We start from the raw sequence: 17,574 nt of genomic DNA, 5'->3' as shown, positions 1-17,574 counted from the left end.
ATAATGTTGTGCAAAGTATGACATGGTGTGTGGAATCTTACATCGCTCTCCATGGTGACCATATCCCAAACTGACATCTTACGCCAGAATGCCTGCGGACGGTAACTGCATTTTTTCACTTTTGCGTATCCAGCACAATATGACCATTTTATTCCTTGAACACTTTTAAAAGCCTTCCAGATTTCAGAGCACAATAAATTATCTTTATTGTTATGTGCTAGTATTCTGGCATTATTTTATTTCACTTGGCATCCAAACACACTTACTTTCTAACGCGCTATATAGCCGTTTGCGATTCTTCCTTAGCAATTGTCCACCAGTGGACATATACGGAGATGAGGAATTCTTGCAGAATAATTTTGTGATTTCTACAGCCTAATATTCAACTAAAATAGAAATGTTTTTTCTTTTATTCTAAACGTTCATCTTTTGGATAATTTAAATTCGAGTTCAAATTTGTCAACTCAGATTTTACAAAATTTATTCTAGTAATCTGATTTACCAGAATGTCACTAGTTCCTGTTTTTAAATAATGGGTAGTAACATTTACCAAACAAACAATTATTCCTGAATTAGGAAACACTGCGCAAATCAAACATAAAACAACATCTCCTACTGTAGAATAGAATATAAACACACCAATTCGACAATCAAAATCGCAATAACAACCTTAAATAACCTTAAATAACAACCTTATTAATAAATCTACGCGAAATACAAGGTTGTTATTGCGATTTTGAGCTTCTACTGTAGTCTTATTAGAAACAGGTATATTGTTAATAAGATGTTATACTGAAAGTATTATATAAATTTTCTCAGAATTTTATGTTAAAGTTATCAGAAGTTTCTTTCAAGTAGCTTTTGAAAGGTATCAAAACTATGTACACGAATTTAGAACTTAATGCTATTAAAATGAAAAAGTTTGTAAATGGGTAAAAGCAAATATTTAATTTTAAAAAGTTTTTCCGATTTGTGAATATAAAGTTGCTATTTCAAATTTTATACAGTATTATCTAATTTTATCTCACATCAATTCAAACATATAGTGTGCTAGAAGGGAAAACTTTAAATACCTCTACATGTTCCACATCTCTTCCATGGTCATCTAAACTAAGATACACCGACATAGCTTTTAGTTGAGATATTACATCTTTAATATCCCTCTCAAATAAAAAGTAGTCTTCTTTTTCCCTTAAAATGGCAGATCTTTTGAGAATATCTTGCTGCAGACGTTCGTAATTATCATTTAATTCTTCCTATAAGGGAAAAAAATTGTGAAAATGTTTATCCTTTTTCCCACTATATTTCTTTTAGTGTTGAGAAGGTATTGTATACATAATTTTACCTGCTTGATTCGTAGGTTTTCGCTATCAAAATGACCTCTTTCAATCATACTTGAACTGAGTTTCTGCAAGGACTCTACGGTTTGCTTGAAGCCAACGGTAGCTGCTTCGACAGCCCTTAACTTCTTTTGAACAGCCTAAAATAACATAGTTAATAACATTGCTAACATTCTTAATGATGTACATCTGTTAAAATTCCCCAGAGTAGCAAGTTAAAGTTTAAAAATATAGCTTTTTAAGGGCTTTTTTTACGAAGAACAATTCTTGATAGATTTTTATATTAGTTATTAAGTTTTGCTTGAAATAGAAATTACTGAGTTCTTTTATTATACTTACTAGTTTCCACTGAATCACTTACTTGCACTGAATAAATGTCGCGTTCAATATCGTATCCAGTAACTTGAGCGATTTTTTCTTTTATCCACATTTCTGCTTGTTTCGCTTCAAAATAATACTGAAACAGTCAAAATTACTTCTGTACTAGTATTACAATGAAGAAATAACAATTAATATATGTAACTCAATAAACATTAGCAATCAGTTCTGAACGCTAAATGCTCTTGTAGAATAAAGAATGAAAGTGCTTAAATTCACGTGAAAAAAAACTTATATATTTCCTACAGTTTAATTAAAATTCGGTCATTCTGAAACTTTAAATTAGCTTATTTTAGCACGCATAATGACTGAAAATTTAATTTCTGGTTCAATAGATGCTAATATGCAACATATGTTGTCTAAAACGACGTAGTAAGTATATTTAAAATTTTTGGTTTTATCGAGAATTTTTGTATAAGAGAATTAGTATAGATGAGCATAGATGCTAATATGCAGCATATGCTGTCTAAAACGACGTAGTAAGTCTATTTTAAATTTTTAGGTTTTTATCGAGAATTTTTGTGTACATTATTATTTATATCATTTACTCACGAGTTCTTTTTAATAAGAATTTTTTTTAATATTCGGAAATAGTCGAGTAATTAATTTTGAAATTACTTTTATAAGGTTATTATTTAAATTAACCCTTTGTTTATAATTTCAGCTTTGACTATAACTTCTCTTTTCCGTTTCCTCACCAGAAATGTAAATGAATTTACAGAATATTTAAGCTGGCTGTTTTGGATTGTAAGACAGAGTGTGTTTCTACCTCTCGATGCCACATTACTTAGTTTTGCCAGCTCTGATAAGATTATAATTATCGGCTTTCGTTACATCTACCGTCATTTAAATTGTTACGCCGGTTGACGTTCTGAGCCAACATAGAGTTAAATTTTGTAGCCATGACTATTGGCTTACATTTTAAATTTTAAATCTGACTGTTACTTTAAGTTGCATCGCTACAAGTGGTGATGATTATTAGAGCACGAAACGTAGATTTTAAGTTCAAGTTCTAATTTAAATAAAAAGGTTTATTTTAAACCTTTTCAAGACTCTAGTTCATTTCAGACACAGCGATAATTCGCTTAACGCCTGTAAGGAGTTTAATGCTAGTTTATGCTCCCACAGAAAGTCAAACTCTATAGTTTAATTCAGTTTCTGTTTGCTGAAACATATCATAATTTTACTTTACACGATTCTTGGAATGATGGTTAAACTAATTAAATAAACAGTTGGTTTTTTTAGAATATTCGGGTATAGAGTATTGACTAAACTGTTGATAAAAAACTCGAATGATTCTTACTGATAAGAATCATTTTATAAAAACATAATAAAAATCGATAGCTGTACTCTCTTACACTAACAAAGGTGCAGAACTCGGTTTATCTAAGACAACTTGCTTTGGAAACTATTCATAATATATATGTTATAATGCACTGCAGATTTGCACTGATGGTAGCAGAGGTGATGGCGCTATCTCGGGTAACGGAGTGTTTATGAAGCTGGGGAATGGCATTAGGATCCCCCTGTAGGAGAAACTTCGACTACTGTTTAATTGTCCGTGCCGAACTCATATCTATTGAGGAGGCCTTGAGTTTTTGTGCTAATCAGGGTGTCAGTTCTGACATTTAGATTCTGAGAGATAGCGAAAGTTTTATTCTGCACCTGGTTGAATGGTGAAAACATGGTGACAGTAAGACTGTAAATATTGTTCAACACTTGGGCCTCTTTAGTGCCCATACCAAGATTTTCTTCCAGTGGGTACCGTGGTTTATGGTAACGAAATTGCAGAGGGACTAGCCAGGTAGGGCAGTCTTAAGAGTTCTATTGATGGTGGCTGTCTTTTTTTCTTGGAACTCGCCTCCCAGTTTAAACTAGAAATTAACTCTACCTGGAGCAAGGCCCCAATTCATGAGTGGTACGATCGTAATCGTCCTGGTGCTGCTATGATCGGGTCAAACAGCAGATGTGAACAGACAGCTCTCGCTAGGTTCCGCAGTGGCAATCTTCGTGATCAACGACATGTGTCGGGCCTTAAAGTTTATCCCTTTCGCCCGAAATCCAATTTGACCCAGGCCACTCCTGGCCATACCATGCATTGGTTTCCTGAAGAGCCAGCTGTTCCAGATGCAGTTCTTCATTGTTTGAAAATCTGAGAGTTCATGGACTTGATCTAGATGTTGCTGTCGGTTAAGTGGGATTAAGAAGCAACACAATTATTCATTTGCTTCTTGTTTTCATTTTCTTTTAATGCTGTTTCATTTTTATATTTTTTCCCTTTGAAGAAACCAATTCTCGTTTGCTCCTCGCTTTCATTTTCTTTTAATTAAAATAATATTTTTTTCATTTTTACACTTTTTTCTCTTTGAAGAAACCAGTAATAATTATAGTGGCGATTAAAAATCTTTTAATTTCTCTGTATATTTAGAAAATTTATTCTTTTATTCTGATAAGCAGGTGAGATTGTATGGCAATTAGTATAATAATAAATGTTGCAATTAGTATAATTTAACGTGTATTGATACAGAGTATAATATTGTCTTAAGTTCTGATATAAATATATCGTAGCCGTGATGGATAAAATGTTGCAATTAGTATAACTTAACGTGTATTGATACAGAGTATAATGCTCAGAAGAATAAGAAAACCGATTACATAGAAATTTGTTGTCTATGTCCTTCTTTGTATTAGAATCAAATTTTGTTGTATTTTGAAACCGTAGCAAACGACAGTTCAATGAATCAAATCACGTTTTCGCACCATTTTCGAACCATATTGTCTTAATTCAGAGTGCCATACTTTAGTTTTATCTCTGTGTTATAATGAAGGTGGTATCATGTTTCTAAATTATACCAATTAATTGCATAGTTACCTGTACTATTTTCCATTGTGAAATGCTTCCCAAAAATCTTATTGTTTAATCAATCCAAATAGCTCTTAACGGAATATGCTTAGTATATCTTATAGCTCTCAGCATTTAAATTTTATACTGTGCTTTAAAAAAATAAAAAGTTGTACATTTGAAACAATATTGTGTAAAATCTATTTCTCACACCATATTACTTTCTAGTAGAAATGCTTACCGTTTCTGACTGCAAAGCGTCTGTGAGTCTAAGACGCCGCAAACTGATGGCATCTTTCAAATCTTTGAAACGATCTTCGAGATGTGCAACTTTAGCTTCTGCTGTTGGGCTGTTAAATCGTCTTCCCCTCTCTACTACCGAAGAAACTAGTCTTTCTCGTGATGAAATTTCCGTTTCTAATGCCTGCAAAGCAAATGTGTAACCTTAATTCTAAACAGTTTTTGATTGAATTGTTTTAGGCATTTTTATCCATGAGCATCTCATCTTTTGAAAAATTAGTTTTGCAAAAGATATTACCTCTAGATTTTTTAAAAGAGTCTTAACTGAAATGACATCATTGACGTAGTTATTATCGTCACAGACTGCTTTATTTTCTTCTATCCAAGCTAACTCATCACTGATGTCGTTTTCTAGTTCCGTCAACAAAAGTAAATCGCAGAGTTTGGTTCCTTTTTCTTGCAAAGCATATTCCACTGTTCGTAACCTAATGGTAATAGTAATTAATAGTTATTTATTTCTTATACTTGCAATTTGTTTTTAACATTAGAGTTAACAAAATATGATTACCTTTGCAAAGTTGCTTGATAATTAGAAATCATCTCATCCTTTGAAAAATTATTGGACTGTTTGAAATCTTCAGCATAATCATTCAGTAACCTTAGAGTTTCGTCATATTCTTCAATTTCTTTTGACAGCTCCTGAATTCGAAAACAAAGAATTACTTACTTACGTTTCTACTTTAATATGTATAGTTTATATCTGTTAGTAAAGATATTTTTAAATTTTCCTTTTTCTCGTTTGTTTTTTACATGTATGTAGCATTAAATTTAAAATTTAATTTGTAGTAGCTCCTGAGGTCTCATTTTTAATTTGGTTATTTTTCTTTCATATCCTAGAGGTAGATTTATAATTAAGCTTTCTGAAGGAGATCATTCCAGAATTAATCGATATCATTAATTTAGGATTCCTTTGTAACGCAAGTAATGCATGTGCTTATACAGGGGGTGGGGGCATTTTAGTTTATATTTTGAAATTTATATACTGCGTCCTAGGGAAAGTAATATACTGAGTCCTAAGGACAATGAAACTCCAAATATTTTATACCACCTTTTTCGCTACACTTGTCCATTTACATACATGCCAATTAGACTTTACTAGCGTGCATTCTGTGCCTTTGCTACACTTATTTGCGAAACGCTACATCTACCAAATGAGATTGTAGGGGAAAAAGGAACGGAGCGAAAGACACACCAAAAAAAGGAAACGGAAATTAATTAAGTCACCGTTATTTTGCAATGAGAAAATTAAGGCATGCTTAGAAATGATACCAAGGTGGAAGAGAACCGTTTTCTTATGATAACCATAAATTCGAACTAGCAAGTACTTCCTTACTATAACCAGAGCCAGATTTAGACTTGATAAGGCCCTAAGCTATTTGAGATATGGGGGCCCTTTAAGTCTGTTACAATATATTTTAATACTATTTATACTATATTTTAATTTTGGGATGGAAGCCCTAAGCTATTCCTTGTGTATCTTATACGTAAATCCGGCTCCGACGATAATTGCAAGACGATAACCGAGGAGCTGACCTGTCCGATAATAAAAATAGATGAGAGTCCAGTAGGTCATTGTCAGATCATCAATGTAGGCTCCCCTTGCACCCCATGTAGTATATGCAGCCTTAAGCTACGGCTAAGTGAAACACTAATTGTCTCATAATCGAATAAGAGTTCATCTGAGCATTGGTATGAAAGCAGAATAATAATAATAATAAAAAAACTGTTGTAAAGGCAATTTAAAGTCACGGTTTGTGATAAGAGTATTACTCATTTTTGAATAATTAAGTTCATCGTAATTTTTTTTTATTTCAGTTTAATTAAAAGCAACGTATTTGCACAAGAAACAGTTGTTTGCTTTAAATGATTCGTTTAGGTAATTTATAAAATAGCCACTTATTTTATGAATTAATAGATTTCACGCTTTAAGAGTAACATATATGAAACGGAATAAATCGAGCTACCGTGAACAACTCTTAGTTTCAATCAGGCATGGATGAAGTCATTTAATTCTACAGAAACAAACTGTTAGTTTTTATTCAGGGATGGATGAAATCATTTAGTTCCACAGAAACAAACTATCAGTTTTCAGTCACCGGATGGATGAAGTCATTTAGTTCCACAAAAACAAACTTTTAGTTTTAGTCAGGAATGTATGAAGCCATTTTACCTTACATAATAAATTTGAAATACGAAATCAATAATTGAGAAAATTCGTATTTAAAAAATATATTGTAAAATATAGTATTTTAGTTTAATTACTTAAAAATAATCGAATTTGACATGTGTATAAAAATTTACTCCACATTTATTCCGTCATTGCAGGTGTCCGGCCTCAACCTGGGTTGGTTTCTGAGAACGGGTCGAAACAAATCTGTTTAACAAGAAGTGCGGAAGAATATACGATTTTTCCAGACGCATCACAGAAAAGCCTCCTTTCCAAAGGGCCTTGATAGGTTGCAGTACCTCAGCGTCTTTTTGTTTTTTAATATACATAGTCTTAACACCTTTCTCGAGAGAGAGCCCGCTATAATCCTGCTGGTTAAACGAGAATTTGACTGTTCTCCCTATCTCCGACTAGCGGTATTATTTGGCGAGATTTTAGAGTTCCATTTTTACCGAACATCTTTTCTCCGCTCATCGCCAAATGACCACTTCGTTTAGTCGTGCACTGCACAAGACAGTTTCTGACACGAGTCAGCGATTATCCCTTTAATTTCCTTTCTTATTCGATTCTTCAGCTTTCCCATACTTCCTACACTGGTTGCAAACACATTGTCCTTTATGTGACCCCCAAAAAGTAAGCCTGGGGCACTTACGTCGAAAGATCAGCGCTCTGTGGCTACTACTAATAAAGGCCACAAGGCTGCTTCCAGAAATATTCCTTCGTAGCCGACACTGCAGTTTCAAAAGTTTCTGGAAAATATTAATTTTGCTGCCATAGTGTTTGGCAGCCTACAAATTCTTTTCTTATGCCAGCAGTAAATTATAGTAATCTGTGCTAGAAACTTTTAAAACAGCGCCGCATCTTATGCCAACTTAGTTGTACGTGCTCATAGGGTTATAGAAAACTATTTCAAATGCCCATGTCACCATCTAAAATGATACTACACACGGGGAAATAATAAAAATTATACGTACTGAAAATAGAAGACTTAAAGGAAGAAATAATCAAGTTAATTAATGTTCTCAAGTTAATAACCAAGTCCCAAAACAATTTATTAATTTATATATTAAAAAGGGCAGGCATTAACTTTTCTTTATAATTTTTTGACTCTTTATGGTACATATGATAACATTACCTTAAACCTTAACTGGAGGGTAATGGAAGATTTTGAAGAGTTAAGGGATTATCTTGTAAATACTGTAAAAATTAATTTGTAAATATGCATTTAATCAATACTATATTCTTTCCTTTTACTAATGAAGGGCCAACTCTTTTTGAAAGTTTCAATTGTAGCTCGAATTCAGTGAAGATTCTTATCTTTTTCTAATTTTCCTTACTTTTGGCCAGTATTTAGTGAAGTTTTAATTAAACCACTTGAAATCCAGTATTAATAAATTTAGAATATCACAATAAATTTCTTTCTTTAAATAAAATTTTTTCAAAATCTAAATTAAAATTAAATTTTACTTAAAAATATTTTATTTGTACTCTTTTCAATTTTTACATCCTTAATATTTTACATTCCTTAATAATTTGCACATTTTTCACATAACGTTACAGTTTGAATTTTACAATTTTTTACACATTTTTACAACAGAACACACATTTTACATTACTTAAAGTTTACAGATTAGTTTTTTTTTTTTTTTTTTTTTTTAATTTGATCGCAGATAGCAGCTTTACACTCAACTTAACCTTACATTAGCATCCTCTATTTAAAGTTTGCAGAACGCACTACTTGCATCACTTAGTTTGGCAATGCTTCTCCACCCCCAAACAACAAACTAGTTTGTAAGTTAAATTAAAACTTACTATTTACTTGCCTTTTTAATATTATTTAAGTATAATTTATGTATGTTTTTAATAGATAATGTCTAGTTTCTTTTGATTTATATGCATAATTCGTTTAGGGGAAGTTTCTGTGGGCAATAGTTTCTAAGCTACTTTGGTTTTCTAAAAATTTGGTTTTTCTACTATTATTTTTTTAATTTTTAAATTTTAATTGTCTTTTAATTCCTAATTTCTCAAAATCCCACTTGTTTGGCTTTCTTTTTAGTAATTCACCACATTTGCTTCTAGTTTTGGTTGACTTTTACTCTTGCCTACATGAATGACAAAACACGAATTGAATGATCGAAGAGTTAGGTTTGGAGGCAACTTTTCCTTGATAAGTCTGACCCCTGCCTGCTCAACAACCATTCAGTTATGCATTTTTCTAAATAATTTTTTAGGATTAAATAATTTTTAGAATTTTATATTTGTTCATGAATTTGATACTTGCACTTGATTTACATATGCTCTCAGAATTTAAATGATATTATAGATTAGTTCGCCACAACATTAATCATTTATTTGTTTGCATTAAATTTAACTTAAATTAACTTTAAATTTGCATTTAATTTGCTTTTTACGAATAGATAATGTTTGCTAAATTCAAATTTCATTCCTTGCAGCAATGGCGCAAGAGAATTATTTAAAATTAAATTTAACTTTATTCTTTAGAAGTATATATATACGTAGATGGACGGACGGTCGATATGTGAGAAGTTTAGCTAAATTATTTATGTTAAATTACCAAATTTTACTCTAAAAATATAATAAAAAATAAAAAAAGAAATAAATAAAAATTAAAAAATATTTTTAAAATTAATTTAACAGGTTTTGGCATGCTAGTAAAAAATATTTTGTCTGTGTACTGTTAATTGAGATTGAAACTGAGAAATTACATTAACGTATGATGCCATTGTTCATCTAAACAGAAAACTTTGTGTATGTGATACTGCGTAACATACTCGAAGATACCCACCTGGAAATAATACACTGTACTCTTATGAACGTTCTAGCAGAATTTGATGAAGTTATTCATTTATAAATTACTCATATAACCAAATAATGTTTTTTCCAAGTAAAGGTCAGAACCGGGGTGAGACCTTTTGCCGCCCTGTGTAAACTCTGGGACTTCTAAATTCTGCCTCCCGATTTTTTCCTAAATTCTTTTGTCGCTTCTAAATTCTTCTGCCCCGGCTCTGACGCCGGTCCTGGTAAAAGCAATCATTAAAATTTATCTTAAAAATAAGTCGTATGTTGAAATAGTCACCATAATTAACTTAACTCAGTCACCATAATTTTTTCATTCGATATTCTTTTTATCAAAGCAAATAATAGACAGCTGTGATTTTTCGTTTAGTAGTTATTTAACTTTATTTATTTATTTAATTTAAAGTGTTATTTAACTTTGAAGAAAATTAGCATGCTGTTCTCTGCCTCTCATTAAAGGTAAGAAACGTAGCTGATTCTGTACCACAGCTAACACAAATAATTTAATTTAACTCTCTATACTGTTTACTTAGTTTAGGCTATTATTATTATTATTTAATTTTATATTTATTTATTGATAAAGTCTTAATAGTGTAAAATTCCTTACCACGTAATTTGTTATAAATGAATGGAACAATTTACTTAAAAGACTTTAGAAACTTTATTTATTGAGGAAAAAGTATGCACTCACCTGTTGCTTATTTATGCTTTGCTGTAGAGCAACTGCATTCGAATCATAATCTTCAAATACAATAAACGTTTCAGCTTCTTGCAACCATAGATTGACATCTTCTAGTTTGTGATTGAACTGCAGAGCCTAATTAAAAATATATGTATAATATTAAAGACAGTCAATAATGTCTTAGTAATTAAATCAAGTTTCGTATGTTAGGACACATTATTTCAGCTTAACAGATGTAAAATATTCTTTGAATCTGACTTTATACTCAGGTCTGTTATATTTATATACATTAAAAAAACGTATTTAATTACCGCTTCTTTTTTTTGTCTGATTCTCATGCAGCCATTCAGTCAATGAGCTCTGTTAAACACCCATTAACGCCTGAAATTTTGCAATGTCAAGAATTCCTGAGATCTCTCACTCTAAAGCGGAAACAAATCGTTCTCCAGTGGGTGCCTGGCCATTGTCGCCTTTGGGGTAATGAACAAGCGGACTTACTTGCAAAAAGGAGGTGCCAGCTTACTACAACAACCTAATACAGCCATTTCTTATCGGAGGATTAAACTGTTTTTAAAAAGTTTATTTACGTCTAATATCTTACGAGATCTTCAGACTCGTACAGTCTGAAAAAGTTGGAGAATGATAAATCCTTCTCTTATTTCCGATAGTCCAAGACGCAATGCAGTTGTGACTTTCCGTCTGTCTACAGGACATGATTACCTTGCCGGCCACCTACACCAATTAGGCATTTCAAGCGATCCTATTTGCCCACTTTTTTTGTGATTCTGGAGTAGAAATGGACCACCTGCTTCAATGTGGGGCTCTTCGTCGTCCTACAGAGGAGTCGAGATACTGGGAGGCAAGAGTGCTTCTTAGCCAATGACTTTGGTCTTTTTGTTCTTAGTTCTATTGTTTGTAACCTCTGTTTGTAAGATTTTAGTTGTTTGTAACTTTTTACCTAGCCATTGGAAATAAAAAAATAAAATAAAAGAAAATTAAAAAAAAAAAAAAAAAACTGAATTTTGAAACTGACAAACATAACGAAGATCAGAGTAATCATCAAGCAGTAGTTACTTGATTGCTTATAAGATTTAAGGTTAAATACTAATTATCCTCACCAAGAAAGGGTTCTTCTGCAGGTTTATGAAACATAAAAAAATAATATCAAATCAAATGTAATGTGAATGCTTTCCTTATTCATGCTGCAGATTATCAAGGTACTGAAAGTCCATTAATTGATAAACTAAATTATTTATTAATTAATTATTAAGATTAATTTATTAACGTACACTGCATATCTTATTTTATGATATTGTTGCATGCGCACGGGTTTGTAATGGATTGAATACACACAGAAACGATGGTAGCTTGATAAAATTCATTTTTCCAAAAGAAACTCTTTACAGTTCTGGAACTTTTCACGAAAGTACTCGTATAGTTCTCAGTATGAGAGAGCGCAGTCAGTAGCTACCACTTTAAACTACTAAGAACCTTGAACCCAACGCAATGCGAAGCTCTCACGAATCAATACTCCGAAATCAACTCTAAATTAAAAACTGAGAAATGATGCTATCTTCGGTCTCATGCAGTTTTACTCCGGCTGCCGAGAAGAAATTGCTGAAAGGCATGTGCAGTTACAGTAACATAGGGAGTTAGGCTAATGGAATTAGACTAATTGCACTTACACAGGGACCAACCAAAATGTCGCCCAATGTTTGCCAAATTTAGTAACGTTTGTTGATTTGGCGACAAAAATTAGACACCAAAACCATCACTAGCTTCGCGCTCCATTTAGCTCAATTTTAAATGGACTTTTGCCCCTGTAAACTTATTTTTCTGGCGAAGCTTCACGCTCTGGAGGGCTTCATGTTAACCTTATACATGTGATACTACAATTTTACACATAATTTCACTAAAATTATTTACATATATACAAAATTCGTAATAATATTAATACAAAATGTGTCTTTTTATGAAATTATGAATATCTATATCTGTCCTTTACTTCCTAATATAGTTTGGATACTCTTAATAGCAATAAGTTTTATTATTATTGAATGAAATTTAGCATTTAAACCATTCAAGTTAACATTTAATCATCTGTGTATTTTAAATTAAGAATCATCTTTAATGTCATTTGTATCTCGATCATAGAACTTCTTCAATCTGTTTTACCTGGTGTGCTAACGTCTGCATCATACATAAAACACAATAATAAAAAAATTGTTTATCATGGTGTAGTTTACAATGATCTATGTGTTCCTTTTTCTAGATTTTTTTTAAGAACTTGCTCTTTCATGTTACACATTTTAAATAATAAAATATCTATAATAGATCGCTTCTTTATTTCTTTTTAAACTATTGGGCATTAATTTCAGATATTTTTGAGTAGTGTAAAGAAAACGTAAGAAACCTGTAATTAATTACAGAGTTAGAAAAATGAGTGAAGTAAAAGCATAACAAAATGGCGAGAGATCCATAATAAGTCTATTTAAATTTTCCAGTTTATTTCCCATAAATTTTTCAGTTTAGTGCATTAAAGCTTCCTTTCGTATTTGAGGAAAAGTATATCTGGTCATTTCTTTATTTATTTTATCTCTTTTGCTGTGCCAGTTGTTCGTTAACGCAAGTTGCTCGTTACGCAATTGCATTCATATGTTAATCTTCCGTTATTGCATTATGTATTATATTTCGCGTTATGTGTATTCATCACTTGCATGCAGTATATATGTTACCGTGAAAGACCGAAATTGGAGAATGTCGACTTTCACCGGAGAATGTCAGCATTCACCAAATACGTCGGTGAAAGATCGAATATTGCACTACATTCTTGTACATTCGAACCCTCACCGGTGTATGTCGACAATCACAGATATGCTCTGGTGTAGGTTGAAAAGAGAGGTCATTAAATGCCATAATAGTTTAAGTTGTTGAAATAAATGAGATTTGAATCACGTAATTTAGTAAGTTTTTTATTACTGTTATTTTATTTTCTCATTTAGAACGTACTGTATATTTAAGTAAGTTTTTAACTTTTATTATTTTCCTTTCTCATTTTGAATGTATTGTGTGTTTTAGGTTCTTATGTTCTTAAGTTCTTAGTTCAAGTTTCAAGTGCGTTTATTCGCGACTGAATTACGGAGAAGAAAATATAATATTGTTATATGTTCAACATTCACCATTAGTACATGGTGAATGTCGACATTGACCGGTGTAAGTCAGAAATAAGAGTATTTGGAAAGTATTTCGGACATACACCAAGCGATTATGTGAATGTTGACATTCACCGGTGAAAGTCGACATTCTCCAGATTTCGGTGTTTCACCCTAACATATACATAACGCGGTGTATAACGTGTCAAAACATGTATAAATAACAGTTATATATAAAACTCTTTGTAAAATGAGTGAGTCATTTCACTAAGGGGTTCCTCAATCATATATCAAAATTTTTTCCTAATCAGTTGTTAAGTTACTTAACTCTGTATTTCTGAATACTTTAGACTAGATATAATGCGCTCTATATTATGCAGGGTGGCATATAGTGTAATAAAGGCGAATTCTTAGTCTACACACATATTCGTTGCCTAATGCTTTGGTTTTCGTATAAATTTGGAATTATCTAAGGCAAAGCTATTTACGTCATGGACCAGAATGTCCTCATTTCATCAGGTCTAAATAAATATATCATGATTACATAAAGAATTCACATTGATTAGACAGAAGTTAAATGATCTTACGTTGTTCGCATCGTTCAAACATTCTTTTCGGCTGTTTGTGGCATCTAACAGTTTTTCCCACATCTGCTCCAAATCATGACTGTGCTTTCGGATTTCATCGGATGCAAAGTGATCTGCTTCTATGAGATCTTGTGCTTGTTGTAGAACATCTACAACGCGGACGTGATTGGCTAATATTTCCGCTTCGAACGCAGAATGTTTCTGACATTTGCTCAGGAGATTACTTAAGTCACGATAGGATTCGTCGGATTCAACTTGCAGGATTTTTTCACTCATCCAGTGGGAGATCTATAAAAGAAAAAAATGCTAATTGTAAAATTTTTCATCACTTGCATGCAGTATATACAAAACTCGGTGTATAACGTCTCAAACATGTATAAATGACAGTTATATATAAACCTCTTTGTAAAATGACTTAGTCATTTCACTAAGGTGTTCCTCAACCATATATCAAAGTTTTTTCCTAATCAGTTGTTAAGTTGCATTACAAAGTATAAAACAACAATTAAGAACAAAACTTGGAAGCTGATATGAAATTTTGTACGGGATATACACTGCCAATACAACATGTTAAGAAGTAATTCATATATAATAAGATTAAAATCTAATTTCATGCTAAATTATTGCTACTTTTTACATATTTCAACCGTTAACTGGTAACAAGATCAGCCAGTTAAAAAAATAACTTTTTGGAAGAAACAAATGCAAATTTTGTGGTTTCATTTGCCTATTCCTTTTAATGACATGTTTAACATCTTAACCTGTTGTTAGAAAGTTTAATATTCACATTATGAAAATAATTTTCTGATATAAATAATTAAACACAGTAATTTAAGAAAATTAAAAAAAAACTTTTCTTATTTATTTAATCGGTCCAACAGTGATCGAGCGAGACTGGTAGTCAGACCGAGGCTCGAGTCCCGGCGAACGAGCTGTCTGCATGGACATTTTCGTGTTTTTCCCATGTGTAACGTCACTACGACCCAGTTTCATTTAAAAGGTCTTCCACAGGGCATCCCTCCCTATCTGTCCTTATATTGCCCAATGGTGGAGTACGTAAAAATAGATAAAAATGAGCATTTATTTATTCAGTGGGGGGAGGTATTTTTTAGCTAATCATCTTGCTTGTTTGCTTTTCTTTATTTCTTATTTTTTTTTTTTTTTTTTTTTTTTTTTTGAGATACGCTTTCCAAGTTCTTGATTATGTCGAAAGTGTTTTGAAAAATCTTTTCCTGTATTGCGATAACTTCTTAGTTTAAAACTGTGAATACCAGAAGGATGCTTTATTGTTCAAAATTTACATTTTTCTTGTTTTTGTAGTGTTAAATGTTTAGCAATAAATTTTGTTTGCATGTATAAGTGTGGTAAACTTTATTATATGATGTAAAACTCTTCAAGTCATTGTATTAATATAACCAACATCAATAAACCTCGCAAGTTGCATTCAGCGCTAGATATTATTTTAGAATACGGTGATTCCACGATTAATGCAGTTAATGCATGGCTATAAACTTCGTAACCAATAGAATCAGAGCTCAACGGAGAAAGGCATTTTACGCAGGTTTGGACACTCTGATAAGTTAAAAGACTGAGAATGCCGCCAGGACTTAGAAGAGAAGGGCTAGCTTATACAGCTTTTCCACCTGAAGCAGAAAGTGAGAAGTGATGATGTAGTCATGCTGACACTGAGCGTGGAGATGCAATTCACAGCTTAGAAATTAGCATTTTTGAACCAGCGTTTAAAATGAGCTGTGTGTGAAAGATAGCTATAATTTGGAAGAGACAATGTTATTGCTGCATGCATTTTACACTGAGCCATTAAAAAATGTAATAATAGTTACTGAATTTTAAAATAATAGATAAAATGCGCTACTCTTTTAACATAAAGTTCCGTGTTTTTTTGTTTTTTTGTTTTTTTCATTATTATTATTATTATTTGCAGGTTTTTTTCTTTTTCTTTCTTTTTTTTTAATGCACGTTTATTTATAATCATTTCTTTATTTGCATGCTAAATGAGAGAATTTTTATACTGCTTCTAAGATAACTATAATAACTATAATAGCAGCTATTTAAATTTACTCAAAAAACAACTTTACATTGACATAGTTTTAAACATATATGACATATATGGCAAAATTTCTGCTAATCTACGTTTGATTCTTTGCCTAAATGTAAATTTTACATTAGCATATTTCTCTTCCGATTCAGTATAATAATAGATATTTTTAAAATAATTTTGTAATTTATACTTACATCTATATTACAATTAAATAAATGTATGTAAGATTGTTACCTTAATTTTGACAAAATAGCTTTACTCACAGTACCTAAACCAGTTATTTAATTTTTCAAAAGCGTGAGTAGAGGAGGCACTTCTCTTTATGCTAATTACTTTGATGTTTTATACTATTATATTTTATTTAGAATGATAATCTAGCACAGAATCGAATCAATAATTAGTTACAAAGGATACAATACGAATAACTTTAACAAGTACTTGTTATTCTTGTTGGTACTATTCATAATACCAAAGATATTATCGATTAACTTATAGAAGTCAGATGCTTTTTGATTTCCTGTGAGGTGGAGTATACCTTTTGCGGTATTTCTTGAAAATAATGTTTTCGCTGGAGCGACTTTTTATCTCTCGTTTCCCTTGACTATTAAATAATTCGGTTTTAGTTTGTAACACAATTTGATTTCTTTTGAATCTCTATTTAAAACCTCTTTAATAATATCAAAATTTAAAACAGTTCCATCTTCTAAAACAAACCCTTTATTTTGTAGTTTCTCAGTAATTTGAGGCAGAGTGCGAAATGAGACCTCTGATTAAAACAAACTGCACATTTTGAAAAGAACAGAGAATTTGGTCCAGTTTATGGTCATAGCAGAGTTTTCAATCTATATGCATTTCGTCGAAACTGAGAACGCATATTTTTTCTACAGAATTCAAATATTCGCCTCTTTCCTTCTTTAGAGTAAGAACATTACTTTGAAGTCTTGGACTACACTAAAATTTAGCGCACCATTTCTTTAATTTGCTAATATTAAGTAAAAGAATTCCGATTTTTTTCCTTTCCAAACGACGATTTTTCCTTTAGACGTTTTCCCAAAATCTCCGTTTTTTTTTTTTTTTTTCCCCGCTATTTGAGATTTTAATTTTTGATACAAATTTCTTTCTAGATGTCGTCCACCTTGTTTGTCGCTGAACAAACATTCTAAAATTTTTCTTTTCTCTATTTTTCAATATTTTAATACAATTTTCTAAGGATATTATTTTGTTCTTCAAATTATCAATGCATTCTTGTT

At 31.6% G+C, this 17,574-nt stretch overlaps 1 protein-coding gene across 2 annotated transcripts in view; it reads right to left on the bottom strand.

The window, feature by feature from the left end:
• Positions 1–17,574, bottom strand: part of LOC118181398 (spectrin beta chain, non-erythrocytic 1-like) — a 239,244-nt gene that overhangs the window by 25,959 nt on the left and 195,711 nt on the right. For both annotated transcript variants that reach the window (XM_085809705.1, XM_085809706.1), the window contains exons 59-66: positions 14,266–14,553; positions 10,536–10,661; positions 5,369–5,499; positions 5,099–5,285; positions 4,802–4,984; positions 1,702–1,797; positions 1,346–1,480; positions 1,074–1,256 (exon numbers count right to left, since the gene is read on the bottom strand). In XM_085809705.1, the coding sequence (XP_085665831.1) occupies positions 1,074–1,256; positions 1,346–1,480; positions 1,702–1,797; positions 4,802–4,984; positions 5,099–5,285; positions 5,369–5,499; positions 10,536–10,661; positions 14,266–14,553 (1,329 nt within the window). The remainder of the gene's footprint in view (positions 1–1,073; positions 1,257–1,345; positions 1,481–1,701; positions 1,798–4,801; positions 4,985–5,098; positions 5,286–5,368; positions 5,500–10,535; positions 10,662–14,265; positions 14,554–17,574) is intronic.

The sequence above is a fragment of the Stegodyphus dumicola genome, chromosome X2 (assembly GCF_044657685.1).
Source record: "Stegodyphus dumicola isolate Sdum_Otavi_A_Nest chromosome X2, ASM4465768v1".
NCBI lineage: Eukaryota > Metazoa > Arthropoda > Arachnida > Araneae > Eresidae > Stegodyphus > Stegodyphus dumicola.
The sequence above is the reverse complement of the archived record's forward strand: the minus strand, read 5'-3'. Positions and strand labels throughout refer to the sequence as shown.